Source organism: Pollicipes pollicipes, unplaced genomic scaffold, assembly GCF_011947565.3.
Source record: "Pollicipes pollicipes isolate AB1234 unplaced genomic scaffold, Ppol_2.1 Scaffold_6686;HRSCAF=7923_pilon_pilon_pilon, whole genome shotgun sequence".
NCBI classification, from domain to species: domain Eukaryota; kingdom Metazoa; phylum Arthropoda; class Thecostraca; order Pollicipedomorpha; family Pollicipedidae; genus Pollicipes; species Pollicipes pollicipes.
Genome location: NW_023596921.1, coordinates 27,891,641 through 27,916,239, shown reverse-complemented (window position 1 = coordinate 27,916,239; position 24,599 = coordinate 27,891,641). Strand labels below are relative to the sequence as shown.

General features: G+C 53.1%; 1 protein-coding gene and 4 non-coding genes across 5 annotated transcripts; 4 read left to right on the top strand and 1 right to left on the bottom strand.

The window, feature by feature from the left end:
* The first annotated feature begins 547 nt into the window (after positions 1-547).
* On the top strand, positions 548-24,599 carry LOC119108146 (T-complex protein 11-like protein 1). Its single transcript, XM_037231724.1, is given in 12 exon segments — positions 548-683; positions 1,632-1,704; positions 3,401-3,610; positions 3,990-4,110; positions 11,464-11,569; positions 14,806-14,933; positions 15,226-15,349; positions 15,990-16,126; positions 17,136-17,165; positions 17,167-17,321; positions 17,710-17,876; positions 23,421-24,599. Coding segments are annotated over 11 exon segments (1,497 nt in total). The 5' UTR covers positions 548-683; positions 1,632-1,636; the 3' UTR covers positions 23,672-24,599.
* Positions 4,660-4,731, top strand: TRNAC-GCA (transfer RNA cysteine (anticodon GCA)). The gene has a single exon. It is a non-coding gene; the product is annotated as a tRNA-Cys (tRNA).
* TRNAC-GCA (transfer RNA cysteine (anticodon GCA)) lies at positions 5,018-5,089 on the top strand. Its single transcript has one exon. It is a non-coding gene; the product is annotated as a tRNA-Cys (tRNA).
* On the top strand, positions 6,000-6,071 carry TRNAC-GCA (transfer RNA cysteine (anticodon GCA)). Its single transcript has one exon. It is a non-coding gene; the product is annotated as a tRNA-Cys (tRNA).
* TRNAC-GCA (transfer RNA cysteine (anticodon GCA)) lies at positions 9,736-9,807 on the bottom strand. Its single transcript has one exon. It is a non-coding gene; the product is annotated as a tRNA-Cys (tRNA).

Sequence of the window (24,599 nt, the reverse complement as noted above, 5' to 3'; positions counted from 1 at the left end):
ATCGCTCGATGGCTCAGGTGCTATTCTTTTTCGTCTCAGGTTTCCCTATTTTTCGGAGATTTCGCTGCCGTTGACGGGGACCTAACTATCAACCGGCCGGGGCACTCTTAACCGCTCCTGGGCCCTCCACATTGTCGTGTCCCCCGATTGTGTTTCTGATGGTCTCATTTTGCTAGAGCATGAGGTTGTTCAAAGAATGTAAATGCAAAAAAATGTTTCATTAGTCCATTCTTTGCATGCGTCACCGCAGCGCATCTGTCATTTTTCATAAAGATGGAGCCGTCATGAGTCATATTTCTGACGACTTACTTTTGTGACAATAATTCTCTATTGCAATGTCTGTGCTGTCTAGTAATAGTCATTGTAGTAGTCATAGTCAGTAGTCATAAACGTAATCAGCATATCTCACAAGGGCTGCGGTTTTCTACAGCTTATTACAATTTAGTCTCGGCGTGCCAATTATAAGCGTATGTTTATGGCGCATGTGTGACATTCAGAAAGCGTCGCTCTCACTGTGTTGATATTGGGTTACTGGATACTAGTCAAAACTGGGAGGGTCGCGTTCTGGAACTATCTGGAGAAAATTGCAAGTTACCTGTGGTTGGGATTGTTAATCAGAAGCAAATTGTCAGCCCTCGCGGTCGGTTGAAAAGTTTGACCAATTTTAAGCTGTCAAGTTTAAGGTAAGATGGCGAGATCAACATATTACGTGTCGGGTCTGAGCTCAGCAATCTAAACGTGAGGTTCATTACACCAATGTCAAATTGGTGCTGGGCACAGTGGATGCATTTTTTGCGGGATGGCTGAGATATGCATTTAAATTCCTTTTTCTGCGATATCTCAACAATGAAGCATCATACCATGTCTGATGGTGAGAGGTTTAGTGATGTGTTGTCTGTGATATTAGTGTGCATTGGAAAAAATGATGGTAATGACAACAAAAGTCCTGATTTTGAAATGTACAACGATAGAAACTGAATATTCCAATGGTTTAGGGTATTCATACTAGGTGAATCATTGGAACAATATTGAAATTTCCCAAGTTAAAAGCTTGGTTTATGTATTGGGCATTTGGTTAGGAGTGGCTGCTTGGTAGCCTGCCACCGATCCCTCTTTTGCTAGCAACCATTCTGTTGCTTGGATGGTTTGGTACTTAAAACATCAGTTTTGTTCCATCAATTCATAAACTGCCTGCTAGATATTTATCTGAACCCAAGAAAAAAATATCACTGCCCTAGACTGGAGTTAATCTGATGTTTCAATCGTAGTTCTGTACGTCAGCTGTAAATAAATTTTGAAATTGTGCTGTGTGTTGTGCTGTGTGTATTACAATATGATAGTTCTATGTTCAGGGTGCAGGTACATGTGTTTGTATGTAACTGTCAATCATTCTGGGAGTATGACACTAATCTTGAACAACAGGATGCTGTGAGATGGCATGAAGTTGTTCTACTTTTCATGTCTTGTGAATATTCCTAGGTATTAACATTTGTTTAATATAGAAGTGCATGGGAAAGACTGCTTATTCACTGGATGCATAAGATCATGTGCTGCTTTCTCACTGCATTCTTAAAATCAGTGATAGTTTCATAGCAAAGCAGTCAGGTGTCTTTCCATTCAATTTATTTCAGGCAATATGGCATCTGGTGGGGATGACAGTCATCCAACAAAGTCAGTGGAAGATTCTCAGGAAACAAGTAAAAGGTGAGAAACCTGTGCTTATTTATATACAATTTAACACAGGTATGTGTGGCTAGGAGGCAACATGGCTGATTTAAGTGCAAAGCATGTTGAGCACCAATTTGGACTTCACTTTTCATTCTTTTGGTGTTGGTCAGAGGCCCCCCCCCCCTCCCTGATGCTGAATTGAGCACCCTCAGTGCTCTTCTGACCACCCCTATGAGCAAAAAAGGGAGTAAAAATTTCTGTCTAATGGAATGCAGCAAACATCTAAACTGCTGGTATACTAGGTACCTAAACATATCATCATGAATACCAATTCTACACCAAATAGCATCCTGTGGGTACCTACTGTTTTTTTTCATGCCAACTCTCTCATATGTAGGGGCCAATCTGCCAATGTTTCAGAATTTTACAGATGATGATACCTGGTTAGAATAAATGTCTATTGGCTGGGATATTTGACAGCTTTTGATGTACAGGTTGGCACCAACAACAGGCAGTGCAAAATTGTGGGATTTAATTTTGAACTACACCCCATTTTAAGTGTGCCTTTTGCAGCCATGCAGCTTAACATGAGCTTCAAATTGGAAGCCACTCCTCAGCATGAAAGTTATGTTTTATTTAAACAAGATATTAAAAAATAAATCAATTTAATGTCAAGCATACCTGGGGAAGTGGCTGAAATCTGGGGAGAAATCAAGATTAGGCTAGGTCAACTTTATGTCTTCCACCCCCAACCAATTTTAGAAAGTGACACCCATCAATATTGTGTCATACCTGTGTCTTACCTGTGTCAGCTGGTCCAGTTTAAGTGCAGCCCTTCAGCAGTGGCTGTCCGGGATGCAGGTTTACATGGGAGTGTCCCTGTACCAACACCCACTGGAAGTGGAAGCAGACCATGTGGCACGTAATATGATTTGCTTTCAACACGTTACAAGCACATTCTGATCTGCGTTTGTTGAATACCGCGAAGCATTTGTCATCATTGCTCAGGGTCATTGCTCTTCTGTCATTGTTCTGGATTATGGTCATTGACAGCAATTTCATCATGTAATCATCCCACTCAAGCAGTCCTCGGACGGGATGCGCGTGCCGCTGGCCACGGGAACCAATTTCTCGCATTAATGGCGATATTAGAGCAGACACAATGTCCATTGTATCTGTCGTATATCAGTTCATTCACCGCTCGGGCCGCTTCCTGTTAACTGTGTCGCGCAGCGAGCCCAGTGTCGATGGGTGGGAGCGGTGTGTGCGCACGTGTGCCGGTGAGGTGGCGTCCGTCGTTGTCGACGTTTTGCATGGCGCCTGGTGACGAGCGGTAAGTGTCGTCACCGACACCGTCACTCGTCGGTGGCAACCAAGCGCATCTGTAATCACCCATTCGTAGGCGTCGCTGAGCGTGTGTGGCGGTGTTAAGCGGTCCTGTAGTCCGGTGCTAACGAAAGCTGAGCTCGATTTTGGCCGATCGGAAGCTCGTCGCATGCCTGCCGTACCCTGATGTGGATCATTGCTGCGCGCGACGAATCTCCTTCGGTGTGGCTGCGCATGGTGATCGAAGGCAATCCGCATCCCTCTCATCTTCCTGGAAGGTCACATTGAAACCCGTCCTCTCTCACGTGGTTGTGGTAGCTGGGGAAGTAGCGAAGTAGTTCTATCCCCATATTAGGCTCGTGCCGCCCCGCCCTCTGGGTCACCCCGCTTTGCCCGATCCCGGCAGGAAGCGGACGACCAGCGCGGGCAGTGAGCCATCAGCTCGCGCCGGCTCGCCGGCCTTCCTGCTGCCGGGCGTGGCCGCCTCGCCGCCCCGCTTCGTCTCGCTGGAGGAGGTGATGCGCGCCGCCAACGGCGTCAGCAACATGGCGCTGGCGCACGAGATCGCCGTCAACCACGACTTTAAGCTGGAGAAGTACCAGGCGCCCGACACCAGGTCAGCGGGTGGGCAGTGAGGCCTGGCGCGCGACCGGCGCTCCGCGGGGAGGAGACGGGGCAGTGGGGCCGACGCTGAATGGAACACCAGCTGGGGCTGGCGTGGTGTTTCGTGCGGCGGAAGGTGATGCGACTGGGGGATGAGCATTCGTGGCGGGGCTCATGGTGTCTGGCCACATGTTGGTGATGTGGAGCCCGTTCACGTGTATGCAGTTTCACGGCACTTTTCGAGCGTAAGGTGTCCTTCGTGACGGTTTGCCGGGGACTGGCGCTGCCATCACACCCGCGTCCCTGACGCTCGTCACATGCCGAACGCTCAGTTCTTTTCCGCCTTTCCAAAGCTTTATGTGCTGACCGGGGCCCGCTTTCGGCCGCCTCAGTTTGCTGGGTCGCGTCAAGCAGATGACTCACAAGGCCTTCTGGGACATACTGCAGCAGCAGCTGGAGGCCGACCCTCCCGACTTCTCTCAGGCGCTGAGCCTGCTGACCGAGGTCAAACAGGTCAGTAAGCCGACGACCCGAATGGCTGGCGTGGGGACGTGGTTCGCGCTTGCGGTAGTGATTTGCGCCTGGGAGAATGATTTGCGCTTGTGAGAATGAATTGCGGTTGTGAGAGTGACTTGTTTTTTATGGCCGCACCGCCGCTCGCCGCTTGCTCGTTTTGGACGGGGCAGGCTTATCTAGTGTGTTGACATCGTCACCGTTGGTGGCGGTCTTTGCTTCATTGTCTCCCGTCTTGCATTGATGTCTCGCCTCTCCTCGTGGGCTATCAGTGCAGTGTGTAAAACACGATTGCAATTCTGCCAGAGAATAACTTTTGCTCAGCATCGCGTACATGTACGCTTGATTCCGTCCGAAAACGATTGCAAACGACGTCGTAAATTCGGGCTCGCCTTATCTGGTCAATGGGGACCGGATCGACGGCGCGCCGCTCCAAAACGGGCTCCGAGTGGGCAGACGAGTCGGCGGACCGGTCCGGGCCAGCTGCACACCGCCGCCGCCGCCGCCGCTACAGCGGTGTTTTCTCGCGCTGTATGCGCGGAGTGTCGTGGGGGTATAGCTCAGTGGTAGAGCATTCGACTGCAGATCGAGAGGTCCCCGGTTCAAATCCGGGTGCCCCCTGGAGGGCCGTCGTTTTAGGTGGATTTCGCAATGCGTTCTCCGTGGTGGAAGCGTAATTGGCTGGTCTGCAAGTTGCAGACGTTGGACGAGACAAACATGAATAAATCCAAGTAGCGTGGCAGCGGAATTGGCGTGTCGTTTGTGACAGTTCACCCATCTCCCGCCTCCGACGCCTCCCTGATCGCAAAACGCCATTTAATTTTCATGATCTTGAGTGCGGCTGAGGTACATTTAAGAGCGTGTGACGTCGGTGATTCCGCCACGCACCCATGATGGCAAGTCCCGAGGGGGTAAAGCTCAGTGTTAGAGCATTCGACTGCAGATCGAGAAGTCCCCGGTTCAAATCCGGGTGCCCCCTGGCGATCCGTGGTTTTTTGGTATATTATATCAAATGTATAACGCTGTGGAAGTGTGAGGGAAAGTCTGCAGGTTTGTCAACGCCTGTTGTCAACAGCGTGACGTAGCGTGTCAAGGAATGTTCTAATGTTCGTGACGTCACAGATAATCTTTGTTGGAAGTGTCGGAAATTTCTCAAGTTTCGCTGGTTTTGTTTGCCGTCGTTGTGGCAATGTAACAGTTGTGAACAGCGCATGCTATTGGTAATTCTGTCGTGTACACATGGGGATCATTCGCAGCGCATTAAGAATGTTACATTCTACCTGATGTCACGTAGAATGTGATCATGTGATCTTGTGAACGTGCGAAACACGCATGTCACGTGGTCGTGACGTCACGTGTAAGCTTTGCGGGACGTGTTTGTGGTGTGACACGTTTATCTGTTTACATATTCGTAATTGTCGAAGCAATAACCGTTCTCGCAAAAACACAAAGATTTTCGTTGTTAGGTACTACGCGTGTTCTCAGCAACGGGAGCTGCAAATTGTGCTGTTTGTAACGTAAACAACACATTTTTACAACTCGTAGTTGGTCCTGGGCATGCCAACCAACTTCTTCATAAATGAATATGTTGCGCAATTTCTGTCTTGCTTCGATCGAGCCGCGGAAAAATTTTCATTGACTCCGGTAAAGATTGTGCTTGGCTTCACGTAGAATATTTGTCGTCCGTTGCGCTGCGAACACCAAATGACACAGAATCTTTGGGTATGACGTAATGAGCGACGTCGATGACATATATTCTTTGTCATCCGGATTGCTGCGAGCACCAAATGGTGCAGAATCGATGGGTATGACGTCATAAGTGATGTGGACGGCATAGGTTCTTTGTCGTTCGGATCGCTGCGAATGTACTCATCAGTGCTGGCTGTCGCGGGGGTATAGCTCAGTGGTAGAGCATTCGACTGCAGATCGAGAGGTCCCCGGTTCAAATCCGGGTGCCCCCTGGAGTCTTGCGTCTTTAGGCTGCTGAGCAGACGTATCTCCCACCACGTCAGCAAGCAGCCATGTTTTAAGTGCAGTTTTCCGACGATATTTCCGCCTTTCCGCCATCGCTAATGATCGCATCGCCCACAGATTATCCCCGCGACGCCCGTCCGTTCCCGGCGGGCCCCGTCTTTTGTGCGGGTGGGATGGGCTAACATCGCCCGCTGTATGAAACGTCGAGAACTGATGGGTCGACTATAAAAAATTAAGCGGCGTTTGGATATTTTCAGAACCGTAGATTCCGTCCAGAGCAATAAAACGTCGTTTAGTTCCCTCACGATCTGCGCATTAGTCCGGAGGCCGCAGGAAGGGGCGGGTAGAGTTCGCCGCCTCCCCCTTGTACAGAATGGGTTACCGTGAGTGCCGCCCAGGGCAGGTTCTAAGCCCGCCGTGATCTACGCATCTTGCCACGGAGGACGGGGATAAGGGATGAAGCGGCAATAGTCGATTTGCCGCACGTCTGACAACGCTGCCACGGCGGTAAACGCGCGCCAATCGCTTAAAACGGCGGGATGCCAGGGGCACCCGGATTTGAACCGGGGACCTCTCGATCTGCAGTCGAATGCTCTACTACTGAAATATAACCCCGTGCTATCGCTGATCAAGTGTATACAGCGGACTTGATGACGCCACACTTTTTAACAACCGGTCCTTGCCACAAAAGCGGCCACTGAGAACTACCGCAGCGCTCTACCGCCAGAGGGCCAGAGGGCGCGCCGATCGGCCCAATGTTAGGCTGGTAATGTCACCCTCACGTCTGCAGCTGACGGATCTGACGTTTACGCTTCCGCGTGGGATTTGAACTTCTCGATTTGGAGTCGAATGTCTGGCGGAAGCTCCGCCTGTGCGCCCGCGTGCCCTCCGCGCCAAGCACGGGTCTGCACCCGTCCCTCTTATCCTCCATCTAGCCTCATCCTGCATCCTCTCGACATCCCGCTTGTCCGGGGCAGGCAGCATGCGTCAGCCACGAGTGGGCCGAGAGCCCCGTGGGAAGGGGGACCCGACCGGAAACCCAGCGCGCATGCGCGGGTTTCCCTTCAACCGTTGTCCTTCATCTCACAGCCCCGCAATGATCATTCCTGGTCAAAGGGGCTGTAACTCCAAACAACTAAACCACAGGTCTGAATCAAGACCAATTGTAAAAGGGTACAAAAGTCCGGAATTTGAACCCACATGCTTTCAGTCTGCAGTCGAAACAGGTCACTCCACGGCTGCGACTAGTTTGCATGGCCTTTATGCTTACATGACAATCGTAGGGCACAGTATGGCTGAACGTTATCATAAGTGTGTGTTCATTTTGGGGAGGGGATCCGGATTTTAACTGTGAGCCTCTCGATGCGGAGTGGAATACCGTTCGCCGAGCCATATACCCACGAGTAAATATCAGATACGTGAGACGCCTGCGATTCCGATCATTCCATGGCTTTGTGGAAATAACACAGAGCGGCTGCATTTGTAAGACAGCTCATTAGGGTCGCCGCACTGTAGGCGTAGCTAGACCAACATCACTATGCCCTTAACAATGATCGGATGGACACTCGTATTGCTTCGAGTACTGCTATTGTTAGAGCGTATGAAACCAGCTTCAGCTTTGTTTGTACAATTTATTTTTGCTCTCCCCGTTAATCGCCCATTGAATGTGCGCTCAGACCTATAGCAGCACTACGCTACTGTGAATGGGTAGCGAATGAAAATATTCGCGACTTTGAAGCTGGATGAAGGAATGTTTCACGGAGGCACCCATAGGGCCGAGAATCTTAGGTTCATGAGTCATATCATCTGTAACATGAAGATCCAAAACTGAATATTGCATTCATTTCATCCTTCATTTCAGGGAGTAAACGTCATGTTACGGTATGCCAGGGAGGAGTAAGCAGTGCAGATCTCGTCGGAGAGGATGAAGCTTCGTTTAGCTTTTTGACAGTAGGCTCAATAGTACTGAGATCTCGGAAGAGGGCGGGTAGAATTTGCCGCCTCCCCCTTGTAAAGAGTGGGGTTACCATGGAGGCCGCCCAGGGTAGGCTTTAAGCCCACCCGTGGCTCTGCTGCACGCATCTTGCCACGCGATGTTGGACGGGGATGAAGTGGTGAGTGAAGAAATACTGGCTGGTTGTCGTCAAGCTGCCGCACATCTGACAACGCTTCCACGGTGGTAACACGGTTGGATATCCTTCGCTCGGTTGGGGCTCAATGTGACCCCCTGAGATCTCAGAACCTAAAAGAACTAGAGACACCAAAGTTATAGTGTGTGTTTGCATGAACGGGAGCTCACTTGTGTGAACATTTGAGGTTCCAAGGGCATGACCTTCGGGTCAAATAAGGTCAAACAAGGTCAAACACCAGCTTGGTGTCTTAAGTGCCCTTAGACCTTCTCATGCAACCATCATGAACCTAGACACCTGTTCTGAGCAAAAGGTCACTGGTGTTGCTAAGGTTAGTGACCTTAATGTAGCTTTAGAGTGTCATGATGACCAAAATCATATAAATCTGCTTTGAATTTTGCATTTGAGTAAGAATCAAAGGATATGCTGCGCAGTATGTTCCAAAAACAAAATGTTGACCTAGGTCGTATAGGATCAGTGATATATTCTGACCTTTAAGAAATCCACGGAAGATGTATAATGCGGTTCCTGTTATCAATAAAGTTCAAATTAACACCAGGAACTACCTCATACAACAAGCACAAGAGTAATAAACCAGGCTGCTTTGGATCTTAGTCTCACATTTATATGTGATCTTAGGTCATTACGTTTTGTTAATTCAATTGCTGTGTTGTCTAGGAAGCGATCTCAGAGGTGTATGGCTTCGTCTAACACTCCGTTGTCTCATCAGACTGAACGATTCCCTAGAAATTGTATTCGCTGAATGCATGGCCTGACTGCCATACCCTAGGTCAGCGACCTTACAAGCTACATCAAAATTTTTGACACCAAACAATTTTCTATTCAGTTGTCTACAGTTGAGCAAATTTGGCGTGGCTGCGCCACACCGTTCGGAAACCATTTCTCAAGAACCTTCGGGGGGGGGGGGGGTGGTCAAATGGACCCCCCAGCCGAGCGCGTGTTAAAGGGAATGTTTCACAGTTGAAGATGTTGAAGCAAGCATCAGATATGATGGAACACGGATACTTACGACTATTGGTATGGTATGCTTTTTAAGTGGAAAAGACTGATCCAGACGGCATAATGCTCTGTGCAGTAAATATGCTCCTCAAAGCGCCATGCTTTAATTACGTCATCGTACCTTGCAGAGCATTGATTGAGAGCCAGTTGATGGTAGTTATATCTGGAAATCGCGCCCACGAACGGCATATATGAACACTTGTACAATTATATTTGTATTGGCCTTGATCGCTGCATGGCTTACGGAATGACAGGATTTGAATAATACTATTATGACGTCATGAATGCCAAGGTGCGTTTGAAATACTCTCCCCCATATACCTTTTTCACATTTTACCGAGCGTGTAGCTGAGAAACCAGAGGGGCTCACGCCTTTTGGAGGGCAGTATCCTTAATGGCACTGAAAGGTCTGCAAGTTGTCGATTTTAGTTAAAAACCCCGCACAAATGTGGAACACTCGCAGCTTTAAATGGGCACTGATCACCTGAAACGGTGGGATGCCAGGGGGCACCCGGATTTGAACCGGGGACCTCTCGATCTGCAGTCGAATGCTCTACCACTGAGCTATACCCCCGCGCCCAAGTCGGTCACGCGTACATCGCGGATTTGCCAATGCCACACGTTAGATCAACTGACCTTTGCCGGAAAAACGGCCATCAAAGACTACCGTGCAGGGTAGAGGGCGCACCGATCGGCCCAATATTACGCCGGGAATGTCGCCCTCACGTCTGCAACTGACAGATCTGACTTTTACGCTTCCACAGCGTTAAACACCGCAATTACCGTAGAACGGCATAAAGCGCCAAGGGCCCATCGGATTTAACCTCTTGATCTGCAGTCGAATGTCTGGCGGAAGCTTTTACCGTGCGTCCGTGCACAGCCCGAAAGAGTTCCCGCGTGCGGTTTAGGTCTCGATGGTGAAGGGACTCGGGAGATTGCCAGAGTCCAGGTAATTCCGATAATTGCATGGCTTCATGGAAATAATCTCAAGCGGATGTGTTTCGTTTGACAGCTCGTTAAAGTCGACGCGCTGTTGGCGCAGCTAGCCTGACATTGCCATTTCCTTCAAAATAACCCCATAAGGAATATTTTCGCTTATTTTGTTGTAACCGTCAGTGCATATTAAACCAGTTTCAGTTTGGTGTCTAAATTCCTCTAGTTATCTTCGTTCATTGCCCACTGAGTGCGCCTTGAGCCTGCACTAAGCTGAGGATTCATGCCGCAGTAGTTGTGGCGTCCGTATCGGCGGCGTCCCTCACGCTGTCGTTAGTGGTTGTGATGTCCGTATCGGCGGCGTCCCTCACGCTGTCGTTAGTGGTTGTGGCGTCCGTATCGGCGGCGTCCCTCACGCTGTCGTTAGTGGTTGTGGCGTCCGTATCGGCGGCGTCCCCACGCTGTCGTTAGTGGTTGTGGCGTCCGTATCGGCGGCGTCCCCACGCTGTCGTTAGTGGTCGTGACGTCCGTATCGGCGGCGTCCCCCACGCTGTCGTTAGTGGTTGACGTCCGTATCGGCGGCGTCCCCACGCTGTCGTTAGTGGTCGTGACGTCCGTATCGGCGGCGTCCCTCACGCTGTCGTTAGTGGTTGTGGCGTCCGTATCGGCGGCGTCCCCCACGCTGTCGTTAGTGGTCGTGACGTCCGTATCGGCGGCGTCCCTCACGCTGTCGTTAGTGGTTGTGGCGTCCGCATCGGCGGCGTCCCTCACGCTGTCGTTAGTGGTCGTGACGTCCGTATCGGCGGCGTCCCTCACGCTGTCGTTAGTGGTTGTGGCATCCGTATCGGCGGCGTCCCTCACGCTGTCGTTAGTGGTCGTGACGTCCGTATCGGTGGCGTCCCCTACGCTGTCGTTAGTGGTCGTGACGTCCGTATCGGCGGCGTCCCTCACGCTGTCGTTAGTGGTCGTGACGTCCGTATCGGCGGCGTCCCTCACGCTGTCGTTAGTGGTCGTGACGTCCGTATCGGCGGCGTCCCCCACGCTGTCGTTAGTGGTTGTGGCGTCCGTATCGGCGGCGTCCCTCACGCTGTCGTTAGTGGTTGTGGCGTCCGTATCGGCGGCGTCCCTCACGCTGTCGTTAGTGGTCGTGGCGTCCGTATCGGCGGCGTCCCTCACGCTGTCGTTAGTGGTCGTGACGTCCGTATCGGCGGCGTCCCTCACGCTGTCGTTGCCTTCCCTTCACACCGCGCGTTGTCTGCTTCCTGGCCGGTGACGCCTCGTGTGACGTCACCCGCAGACGCTGCTGTCGCTGCTGCTGCCCCAGCACACGTCACTCAAGAAGGCCGTGGAGGAGAAGCTGGACGAGGCGGTGATCAAGCAGCAGGCGGAGAGCGGCACGCTGGGTAGGTGGAGCGCTCTCATCGTGGGCGCTATGGCGGCACTTGTCCGCGCTGGTCGGCGCGCCGGGATCCGGTCAATGCAGTCTTGTGGCGAGATGATGTGTCGGAATGCGTACCGCGTTTCGTTACCGGCACTGGAATGTGCTGTGCCAACTGGCGCTGAAGGGTTGGCGCTAAATTAACGGGTTGTCACGGTTTGACCACTTCAATCCGTTGACCTTCTCCGTCCGCTCTCTTACAAATATTAACTGGGTTAATTTTGATATTATGTATTACATTTGTTTTTATTTATTTCATCTTTTTATGGTAATATACTATTTGCTAAATTTAGTATTAAGATAATAATTGTTGATATTATTAAGTGGGCTGTTAATAATATTAACAACCCCGACCTTACTCTGTCCACACGGTCCGAAAGTTGGCTCGGTCAGCCCAGTCCCGTTTGGCTTGTTTCATTCAGGACCATTTGGGCCAGGTGATGCTTGAAGTGGACGCGTTGCCTGTGCGGATCCAGGGGGGATGTATTGGGCTACCTTGCTCTCCTTTGGGCCGAAGGGACACGAAAATCTTTGGGTGAAGGAGCACCAAAATCCTCATTTTGGATCCACATAATCTTTATTTTCAAGAAGCACCAAAGTTCAGGGGCACCACGAACGGCCTTACATCATAAGTTCAACACACAAGATCAAAAGAAAATTGACCTCCAGAAAGAAAGCGGACCGATTCTGGTGGACCATTCCCGTGGAAGATATTTTACCGATAAAAACGTAAGAATCTAACAGTAAAGTGGCCGAAATCCGGGGACCTCTGCGAGGGGAGGGGGGGGGGGTTACCATGTTCCGGGGGCACCACGATGAAGCGCGGCCCCTCCCTTGACGAAATCCTGGACCCGCCCCTGGGTGTTGCTGTCGATTACCGCAACCGCTTCATGTCGTGGTACAGGGCTTTGGCATTATCGGTAAAATGCCGGTGAATCGTCACATCAGATCTTTCTGTGCATGGGCTGGACCCCTGCAATGCTTCGGATAGGCCAGATACACACACATCTATCCTGCCCTGCTACGTATTTGGTGCAGCATCCGGGTTTGTTGGAACTTCGACAGAAATGTTAAAGGGATTTAGAGACGAGCGTTACATGTTCGTTGAAAATTCCAGCCTTCTCAAACGCACCACGAAGCGTTTTCGGCGGTGATGACCTCGGCCCCACGTATGGTGATGACCTCGGCCCCACGTATGGCGTCTGACGAATTAGGATCTGTGACTAGCTGGCGGCGTTGCTATGGCGGCTGGGTCCGTTATTGCGGGATCCGGAATAATTAGATCGCGGCCCCGCCGGCGTGCGGTCGTCAGATAACGACCGCCGTAATCAATGGCGTCTGCGGCTTCTGAGAGCATTGTAGCAGTCGTGGTTACCGCGCAGTTCACTGTTCCACCACGGCCGGACTGTGGAGGGCTGCCACGTCCACGCGACGAGTGTGGACACAGGACCACCGCCCGTCCGGGCCACTGTTGCGTCACTGTCCCACCACGGCCGGACTATGGAGGGCTGCCCACGTCCACGCGACGAGTGTGGACACAGGGCCACTGCCCGCCCGGGCCACTGTTGCGTCACTGTTCCACCATGGCCGGACCGTGGAGGGCTGCCCACGTCCACGCGACGAGTGTGGACACAGGACCACCGCCCGTCCGGGCCACTGTTGCGTCACTGTTCCACCATTGCTGGACTGTGGAGAGCTGCCCACGTCCACGCGACGAGTGTGGACACAGGGCCACTGCCCGTCCGGGCCACTGTTGCGTCACTGTTCCACCATTGCTGGACTGTGGAGAGCTGCCCACGTCCACGCGACGAGTGTGGACACAGGGCCACTGCCCGTCCGGGCCACTGTTGCGTCACTGTTCCACCATTGCTGGACTGTGGAGAGCTGCCCACGTCCACGCGACGAGTGTGGACACAGGGCCACTGCCCGCCCGGGCCACTGTTGCGAAGGTCGGCGGACGCCGGGCTGTGGTTTGTTTGAGCTTGCAGACTACGCCCCCGCAAAGCTCCCAGCACTTCCACCGGCACTCAGCACTTGAAATGCGCAAATGAAGTTGTCATGGCAGTGTTCCGTGCGCGCTCTTAAATGAGCGGGACGTTCCGCATTGACATTCTGGCTTTGGTTAACATTTACACAGCCACGGGCTATCTCGTCCCACGAAAATGCACGCTGCCGCTGTCATTGTATTTGCATTTCACGTCATTGTTTCCACCTTGGGCGTGCCTGTTCCTGGAAGGATTCCATGGTAGGCGTAGGAATGGTGCGTCATCGGATCGACTGAGGGACATGTGCAGACAGCTCATGTGATGCGTCTGCAGCAGGGGGACAGCACGCTGCCGCTAGCGCTAGACACACCCGCTCACTCGGTAGTGGAACACCCCGGCGGTTTGAGGACGGCGGGAGAACAGTCGTGGCTTAGGCGAATCGCTTTTGGAGACGAACATTCGGACGTTCGAATGAAGGGCTGCCTGCGAGTTCAAGCCACTTGGGAAAATGACCTCAGGTGTGCGATCGATCGCACTTTTGACGCGAAAGTAATGTGTGGTGCCTGTCCTGGGCGATACAGCACATGCCCATAATGTTTCAACTTGGTTTACAAGGAACATGGGTGGAACCAAATGTATTTAGCTTCATTAGCTGGGGCTGAATACTGGCGCTATTTAGTGTCTACGCGGGACGCCGGGGTCTTGACCCTGTTGCCGTGTCTGCCGCCAGACCCATGGCAGGGTCGCAGTCCCGTTTTAGGTAGATATAATTTGTCACTCTGAGGTTTACTGAGTTAGTGTGTGTTATTACCGTGTTGTCGTGTTCTCCGTGCCGGGGCTTATTTCGTAATCGGATCTGCTTGCTGTCAATGGCGTGGCTCAGGATGGAAAGTCCCAAGGCGTTTTTTTTTTTTGTATGTTAGTTGCTTTCTTGACGTTTCTGGAACATCCAACTGTCGCTCACGCTCAGCGTTTAAGCGGAATCTGCTCTGTACTGCCAGATGGTGATGTTCCGTGTTGTCCCGTTCCTGGACTTTCACGAGTTCTGCGGTGGTAAAGCACTATCGGTAAGTTGGCGGGGATTTCCCGTGGTGAGACTGTCCGTGGAGTTCTTTGGTGATATGTACCCGCTCATGCCAAGTCTGTCCCTTCCCCTCCTCCAGACTGTCACGGGCCTCTGGTCGCCTGTCTGATCCGATGTCTACCTTGCCGCCAGACTTTCACGAGTACTCTGGGTACGTGCTGTCTGTGATGTCGCGCATCTGCGCTCCCGTGCGGGACGACAAGATCCGAGAGCTGGGCCGGCTGGCCGGCGTGGTGGACGTCTTCAGGGGCATCATGGAGGTGAGCAGGCGGCCCGCCACATCCTGTCCGGTCCCCAGCATGCCGCCCAGTAGGTTAACGTGGCCCAATGAGTTGTGTGTCCGGGATTGACCGGCGCGAAATGAGTTATCTAGCCTCCAGTGGCTGTATGGTATGCAGTGCTGTCGCTAGATGGGCTGGCTGCGTTTCGCCATGCAGCTGGTGTATGTGCGCTCTGCCACGCACGATTGGAATGATTCTAGGCTTGTTTCCTCGGCCCCCGCAGTCAGTCTGTCGTATGGGTCGTATTCTGACGACGCTGCCCTGAATGCAGACTCTGGAGCTGATGCGAATAGACATGGCGAACTTCGCTATCCAGCAGGTGCGACCTCACATCATCGCCCAGAGCGTCGAGTACGAGAAGAAAAAGTTCGCAGAGTATCTCAAGACCACCAATGGTTAGTTCTCTCGGCCGGGCGGCGGGAAACAAAAGACACCGGTGTCGACCAGGTTCACGATTCGTACACAAACTTCGACAGCCTGGATTCGCGGCCAAGGCACGCTGTTGATGCTATCGGACGGACATGGCTAGTGTGGTTTAGTATCACCGTTGAGTTTCGCATATGGATCTTCTGGTTCATCAGCGGATGTGTATCGGCAAGGCGTGCTGCGGTGCAAATGCGTCGTAAGAATGTCGTGCGAGGAAAAACCCGAAAGGGACGTTCCCATCGCGGTCGTGGGGAGTGTTAAGTGATTTCCTGATGACGGTTGCGTACTGAAAAACATCTGCTCAAATCCGGAGGATTATTGTTACTGCGTCTTTTTTTAAAAAAAATGCACGTGTCATGGTATCAAACCTCCTCTGCCTGCAGCTGTCCACATGTGGTTTACCTGCATGAGTCGGCCTACCACCGAGCGCTTCAGCAATCCATCAGCGCATTTTCCAGCCGTGCCCAGCCCGTCCGATTACTTCACCGCAAACCACGCAGCAGGACCTGGCGCCTGCCGCGTGATTTCCCCCACCGCGATCGCAGCCCGCCCAGCGTGCTGAACGGTGGTGCGCCTCAGACTGACCCTGGGTTGACCCCTGTCCACCAGACGGTCTGCTGGTGACACGCCAATGGCTGGAAAGGAGCATCCCCGCCGGCGGTGATCCGTCTACGCGGATTCGCGACACGGTCACGGCCGCGTACCTCGAGTTCCTCGACTGGGACGACAGCACGGAAATCCCAGAGGTAAGCGGCGGGGGGGGGGAGGGGGCTGAGGCTCACGGAGACGGGCTCAGCCGCCGTGAGGAGAGATCACGGAGGGGGTCTCCGCCACTGTAAAGAGCAGTCATGGGGGGGGGGGCTCCGCCGCTGTAAGGAGCGATTACGGAGGGGGTCGCCGCCGCCGTGAGGAGTGGCCATGGAGGGGGTCTCCCGCCGCCGTGAGTAGTGGTCACGGAGGGGCGACCCCCTCCGTGACAGCCCCCTCTCAGAGCCCCCCCCCCCGCCCCTCCTGCGGCGGCGGAGGGGGGGGGGGGCTCCACTGCCGCAAGGAGTGACCACGGAGGGAGCTCCGCCGCCGTGAGGAGTGGTTACGGGGGGGGGGGGTCGACCCTCTCCGTGACCGGTTCCCTCGGAGCCCCCCTCCTGCGGTGGCGGAGTGGGGGGGGGGGGGGCTCGGCCGCCGTAGGGAGCAGTCACGGAGACGGGCGCCGCGTCAGTGAGGCAGTCACGAAGATGGCCCCGCCCTGCCGCTATCTCGTGACCGCCGGCTCGCTCTCAGCCTGCCGGGATTACGGCCTGGCCTTCGCTGGGGCCGGACAAAGAGATTCGTTACCACGGCGTGACAGCGGAACTGACTGCGGCGTGCAGTGTGTTGGCCTTGAGTGCCTCGGCGAGGGAGCTTGTGTTTGATCGTCAGCTTTCCCTGATGTAACCATTCCATTGGTGATTGACAAAACACCTGCAACAAGGCCGCTGGTTCCGAGTGTTTGCACCGAGCTGGGGCACAATACCGAACCTGGATTGAATTCGGCAAGTGTGCACTACACGTCAATTCGCACTACAAACGGGTACATATGTTCCCTTTGTCGTTGCGACTCAGGCATACTACGTCATCTCCTCCCTGGTCATGCCTGTTTAATGTCCTGTGCCCAGTTTGGACCAGCAGACCGATGTCCTGCTCCCCACCCGAGTCCGCGCGAGCGCCGCGCGCCCGCCGCAGCGCACCTCTGACGGCCGTCCCCTCTGACCGTAGACGCTGGCCATGGACTGGCACCGTCTCTCCTGAGCTGCGGCTGGAGACGCAGCAGGTGATCGTGACCGCCGCCGCGCTCCTGATGACGTACAGCTCGTGCGGCCAGCCGCTGCAGGCTGTCACCGAGTTCAGGAGCCGGCTCAAGGACAAGCTGATGGCTATACTGGCCGACGCCTCGTCCCCGCAGTGAGTGTTCGCGGTTGTCAGCCAGTGGGCATGTAGAACGGCTGCATTAGCGCCGTCGTCGCCTGTGGCAGGAGCGGACGGATCTGGACTCGTGTTTACTCTTGCGTGATTTGAGCTGAGTACCTGTAACCGTGGATGACTTCTGTGAGGAAACCCGCTTTTGCTCATATCTGTGCTGGAGAGGTCTGTTGACAATCTTTAACCTACACTATGTACTGCGAAGAACGTGAGGCGCGATGTTCTGCTGATCACCTCTTTGGTACATGTGTGCTGGTCTTGGAAACGATGGGCCACCAGCTGGCCAGCTGGCTGACCATCAGCTTCGTGACGGCTCCACCACCCAAGCGTTGGCCCACCGCTGAGCCTGCCGTGGCCTGTCCCCACTCAGGAAGCTGGCGGACCTGCTGCCTAACGTGGCCGCCCAGTGCGTGTCGGAGGTGCGCGGCGGCCTGCAGTCGCAGCAGGTGGCGCCGCCCGGCGACGAGCAGCTGAAACAGATGGCCGAGATGATCGAGCAGCTGCGCGATCCGCATCATGGTCTGCGCGCGCTCATCAGTAAGTGCGGGGAGAGCTGGGGCCGAGGGAACGGCATAGGGTGCTGCAGCCGCTTATCAGTGAGTGTGGGGAGAGTGGGGGTCGAGGGAACGGCATAGGGTGCTGCAGCCGCTCATCAGTGAGTGTCGGGAGAGTAGGGCGTCGGGAGAACGGCATGGGATGCTGCAGCCGCTCATCAGTGACTGTCGGGAGAGTGGGGGTCGAGAGAACGGCATGGGGTGCTGCAGCCGCTTATTAGTTAGTGCGGGTAGAGCAGGGGCTGAGAGAACGGCATGGGGTGCTGCAGCCGCTCATCAGTTATTGCGGGTAGAGCAGGGGCTGAGAGAATGGCATGGGGTGCTGCAGCCGCTCATCAGTTAGTGCGGGTAGAGCAGGGGCTGAGAGAACGGCATGAGGTGCTGCAGCCGCTCACCAGTAAGTGCGGGTAGAACAGGGGCTGAGAGAACGGCATGGGGTGCTGCAGCCGCTCATCAGTCAGTGCGGGTAGAGCAGGAGCTGAGAGAACTGCATGAGATGCTGCAGCCGCTCACCAGTAAGTGCGGGTAGAGCAGGGGCTGAGAGAACGGCATGGGGTGCTGCAGCCGCTCACCAGTTAAGTGCGGGTAGAGCAGGGGCTGAGAGAACGGCATGGGGTGCTGCAGCCGCTCATCAGTTAGTGCGGGTAGAGCAGGGGCTGAGAGAACGGCATGGGGCGCTGCAGCCAGTCATCAGTAAGCGCGGGTGAGAAAGCAAGAGCATGGCAAGTTATGACATAAGACCCATAGTTCTTCCATCACTGGGCATCATGGGAGAGAGCGAAATGATTGTATGGGATTACCACTTGAGGCAATCGCGGGAATAGGAAAGATCGCGGCGTGAGATGCACGGAAATTCGTCGGTGAGTGCATGCGAGTGCATGGATAACGACGTAAGCTCGGGGCAGATGTTCATTGAGTGAGCGCTACGCCTGCTTCATCATTGAGTAACGAAATGGTTACGGTTATCGGACATTGGCACAAGTCCTGATCACTGACTTGGGACGAGTTCGGAGCAAGGCGTGTTGAACCACGCGCCGGTTGGTGAGTCGGGAATGGCGTGGTCGGCACTGACAGTCTGCGCTGCCAACTCATCAGTGGAAAGGGGGCAAGCATCGCGACGAAGGCGGTTTCGCCTTCGCGAAGATGCGGTTTTTCCTCCACTGGCTTTGGGTCCGGCTTCGACTTTGAACCATTTTGCACCGCTAGCTGACTTCGGCTTTGCTCGTGCCAGTTTAAACCGTTGGTTTCAGTTTTGCTTTTATGCTCTGCGTACAGTTGGCCTGAGCTTTGGATTCTAGCAGTTATCGAGCTGTGGTTCCGGCTTCGGTTTCGTGCGATCTCGGTCTAGAGGGCTTCGGGTATGTGGTGGTGATTTTTTTGTAATGCAGCGGCGTGTTCACTTAACAGACACGGCCTTCCCCGTCTTTTCATTTCAATTTATCCACAACACTGTAGGGCTGCGATTGAAGCATGGCTGAAATCCGAACACCAGCCCGTCATTCTCAAGACTAATTAATGGCTGACGATAGCCGGATAATTGAATGTCTGAATGAAACGTCATGTGTAAACTAACACTCTGAACGAGGCTGATATTCATAACCTTTTTCCGTGATAATAACTTCCCCACCTCAATCACTGATTAAAACGCTCACAATTTCTGATCCCATACAACTGTTAAGCGACCGGGCGCCCCAGAAAAAAGCTTTGGTTTCGCAAAACGACATTTTGCACTAAAACCGTTAGGTCCAAATAAGCGATGTGGCTGACACGCCTCAAAACCACATCTATGTAATAAATGTCTTCAGGTTCGGTATTTTGAACTGACAGAATTTTAACCCCGGCGTCGCTTTATGTTTTCTAAATTGGTGTTAACCCCCGCAGTGCTTCATGTTTTCTGAGTTCCAAGTCGCTGACGTCGGCTTTCGCTTCGCGTCTAGAAAGCTATCAACCACCACCTTAGGACCCGGCTTCTCGCTTCGAACATTCGAAGCCACGGGCGTCGGCTTGGACATGGCAGTTCTAAACTTAAAAGCTATTAGTTGCGGCCCCGAGGTCGGAGTTATGTCACTGTCTTGGTCCTCGGACAGTTTCGAAGCCTGAAGTTTGGTCTCGTCCCCGTGCTCGGTAGGCGAAATGTTCTGACGACTCACAACGTGCAATCCTTATTTTCTGGAGTGTGTGTAACCCGTGTAGTGCAGTTTTAGCTCATTTCTGATCGATGCTTGCTGCCGATTTAAGGCTCGTTAAAAGTACAGGTTTAGTTAAAGTGACTGTTCCACATTTGCATGGGGTTTTGAACTAAAGGAGCAATCTTGAAGATCATTCGGTGCAGTTCATAGCACTGTCCTTCTTAAGATCTAAACCCTTCCAGTTTCTGAGCTACATGCCCGCGAAGATATGCAGACTTTTTCGGGGAGACTTTTTCGAAGTCACGCAGGTATGCATTGCGCCATAATAACGTCATTTAAGTCCTGTCATTCCATTGGCCATAAAGCGATCAAGGCCAATCATAATATGATTGTCGCGTCGTTCATATCGGGCGTTCGTGAGTACGATTTCCAGATAAGCCGACCAGCCTTATCTAGGCCGTCAATTGGCTCGCAAGGAATGTTGCGAAAGGTACGATGACGTTATCTAGCAATGGCGTATTGTGGGGCATTTTTACTAAACAAAGAAATTGTGTTGTCTAGAGCACTCTTTGCCTCTTAAAGGTATAACAATAGGTATAAATGAGCTTATTTCGTCATATCTGATGCTTGATTAGATATCTTCAAGTTTGGAACTTTCTCATTAAATTCATGCAATTCATATTGTTTTTCTTCTTTCACTTCTACACAAGCCACTTCAGCCGGTATCTCCTACCTGCCGAGATATGTTTGGAAAGAGCATCGAAGAACACATGTGAAAGAACTGTCCCAAATTTGGGGCATCATCCACCACAAGAAGTGGATATGTCATGATGCTCATTGGATGGTCCCTTACATGCATGTTGATGTTGGAGCTAATTGTTCGTATGTTGTTGAAATTGTATGACTCACCTTGGTTCAGGGAAATTGCTATGACTCCCACGGTTCAGGGAACGGCGGGCCTTCAGATCGCGTTGTTACTGATAATTTCCTCAGTTGCATTGAATTATGCCAAGATGCATCATAATATCAATCAATTTCAACCCTTGTCCATCTTGGAAGTTGAGAAAAGACTTAGAGAAAACCGCCGGCATGGTTTTAGGTCATATTAGACAGTATTTTGTCGACCGTAATTCGTTATATAAAAATAAGTGGATCTCGTGGTTCCTAGCTTTGTGTTAACAGCATTGAGCAAACCTGTACGGGTGTTGTTCGGAGAGTCACTCAGGTTTCCATTAAGTTATTCAACACTCCTATAGATGAACAACATTCTTCCGCGAAATAAACTGACATTTAATCCGTGATATGGTGGCATTTGGTTCGCAAGGTCCCAAGCCTGGCATAAGTAATGTGGACTCGCCGTGTCTCACGTGCTACCGCGTAACACAAAGTGACGTTGCTGCACTGGGCGTAAATGAACCTGAGCTAATATCAAATGAGGCGTTTTCATCCACAGCAACGTTGTTTGGCTCATTCAGAGCTTTCTATTGTGTATGCCAAAGCCAATAACGCTGGCCAAAGAAACCTTGTTTTTGCTTCAAAGATTTTGAAGACCACGCCCTGCATTCAAGCTGGACAAGCCTTTGTTATGGGAAAGAGAAACGAACTGCCGTTTGTGCTCTGGAAACACGCCGGACGCGCAGGAGGTCGGTGTGTGTTTGGCTTGTTGACGTGGCTGCCGCCGGCTATTCAGGGCTAGGGCAGCTCTGTGGTGTGGCGAGCCCGGTCCGGTCGTGGCCGATAGGTACCATGGCCGGATCCCTGCCGCGGTGGCTGATCTGGGATGGCGGCGGTCTGCGGCGCTTGTCCTTAAGCTTACGTGGGTCGAGGGGTGGCGTTGAAAAGGTCGGCGAAAAGTGTTGAGTGAAAATGAAGAAACAGTAGTTCTCGCGCGCGTTTTGGTATTAGACGATGCATGGGCTGTCAGTATTGCAGCTCTCGCGTTCACATTAAGGGTACCGCGAGGTCGGATAGGATATTGTTTGGGCAGAATATCACAAAGTTATTTGAAATTTATGAAATTATGTTTTCGGGCAGGCGCCACTTAGCTTTAATGATGCAATATTCAGTCACCGTGACCGGGGGGCGTAAGCCAGCGTCGCTCCCGGCACCGGAGCTGTGGCATGTTTCACCGATTATGTCATGCGGGCGCATTTTCGATCTGGGATCGGCTCATAGCGTGTCTGAGTGCCGACGGTCGAAGGCGGTGCTGTCCCGTTCTGCTCTGCGCTCACTCAGCGCTGCCGTGCTGTAGTGTCCATGTAGTACGCCCGACGTAAACAGCTATATGATGGGCTGGTGGAAAAGTGCGGTGGAGTCTTGCCGGCTTGAAGGGCTGCATGATGCTGAGCCGTATAGGGCCGTGGTAATGAGTTGCAGATTGTGATGGTGTTGTAATTCATGCTGTTTACTTCATTGAGGAGAAGTGAGAATGCAACTGAAGTGGTCACATGCATCTTGCCATTCATGGTTATTTTTGCGGTAACTATGGGGCTCTCCCATCCTTCAGGCATACCGCTAAGTGTGATGAAGCGAGGAGGATGTTGTTTTGTACCGCTTTTCACACTGCGTCGTCATGATCTTGATGGATCGCATTCACATCAAAGAAGACGCCGCTTTCTTCCGTGCTGCTGTCCACATAAATCATTCCTTTGGCGGTGATCTTCCATGAGCAGCACAATGGAAAGCCCTACAAAACCTGTCGTCCCTTGATGGCCTGCTAATGGGCCTGTCGCGCCATCCAGCCCGATTTCATTCACCTGTGACGGCCCGCCCGGCCAACCCCCCCCCCCCCCCCCCTGACCGGGCCGGTGCCGGCGGCCCTCGGGCGTTTCCGGGCGCCATCTGACCCCGGGGTGGGGCGGCCGGCGCCGCTTTGGCCGGCGGGAGGGGGAGGGGGAGCGCTGGAAATCCCAGCCCAGCTCGCTGTTGTTCTCCACGTCATCGCCCGGCCGGCCTCGATTCCAGCCATCAGCACGCCAGGGTGCGGCGGCGCCGTTCGGCACGGCGCGGCGTTACCGCGCGGCTCGGCGCCGCCGTGGCGAGGGCATCCCTGCACGCACGTCTCGTGGCACTTGGTAGTCTGGCGGGGTTGGGATTTTATTTGGCATTGATTTGGTATTGATTTGGTAAATATTTTATTGAGATTGTGTACCGGTGTTCAATTACATTGGTTCATGTGTGAGATTCGCGACAGTCAAACGCAAGGAGGCTGGGCGCGATTAGCTACAAAGCGACTCACGATCCAGATGATGATGTGTGTACGCGACATTCAGACAGAATGGTGCATTGATGTAACAAGTCATGTTTTGCTGTAGTGATACGGCGCCAGGATACTGTCTGTCCCCCGTGCCGTTCTGTCCCTCGGCGTTCGCCTCCGCTGACGCTGCGCCCGCCGACAGCGCGCCGCGTGCGTGAGTTCCTGGCGGTGATCATCGGATCGACGACGGCGACGCCGATGCGCGTGCCGGCGGGCCTGTCGTCGACGTCGTCCGAGCTTGCGCGCCTCGGCGGCCAGCTCCTGCGGCTCGTCTCGCACAACCGCGCTGTGTTCGGCGACTACTACACCGAAATCCTGGAGGGGGCGCTGCGGAGGCGGGCCGCGGTGGCCGTGGAGGGCGGCGACCCGGCACCGGGCGCTGCGCAGGATTGAGGACGGCTGTGGGGACTGAGGAGGACTGGCACGCGGGCCGACTGGAGGACGGTGGCCTTGTGAGATTGTGCGGTATGTCGGACGGAGCGGTGTGACCTTTGCCAGCATCCGGCCGGTTGTGCGACCTACGGAGGGAGTGCTGGCTTTGTGGTGGTTGAAGCCCGGCTGAACTCTGGTCGGGGGAGATTTGGCTACACGTCGGCCCGGTTGTGAGGACGCCCGCGCAGTGTTGGCCGCCCGGGCGTGACGGTGACGGTCGCGGTCTCGACCGACCGCTGTCGCGCGGAGTTGACGGGTCATGCCAGCGAAACCAAAACGTGCATGTCTATCATTAACCTTTGCTGGAATGATGTGGAGCGTATGCTTCTTAGGATGTGTTGAGATCAGTCATGCCAAGTGTCAGTTGCTGCCTTGTAAATCCAGACTTAACCCTTCGATTCTATTGTCATTCACAATGCTTTGCTGTACATCGCATCGCAGTCTCATGGCTTACTGGAGTGTTAAATTAACTAGCGCATGCTTGCGTCAGCGTTGTAACACTCACTATTGCTCCAGCATTCGTACTGTGATCTGTATAAGCTGTGGAAATGGTTGGAAATTGTCATTGCCCACTGGGAGTGGATTAACCAATATTAGGTGTGGCCGAACTGTTGACTGATTCAAGATGACTTTCATTTTCATCCGTTTCTGTTATTCGCATACGTTCAATCTTACTGTTAAGGGTTAGGTTGGTGTATTTGAGGATATGTGACATTCCTTCTCATCCAAAACGCATATTTTGTTGCGTTTAAGAACTCATGGATAAGTATGAATCACGTTGAGGCTTGGCGTCTGCAATGACTAGTCCTAGGATATGCCGCATCTGACTATTCCGATCACTAACCATGGCCTGGGAGCCAGTCATTGTAACAATAAAGCCAAAGACAGC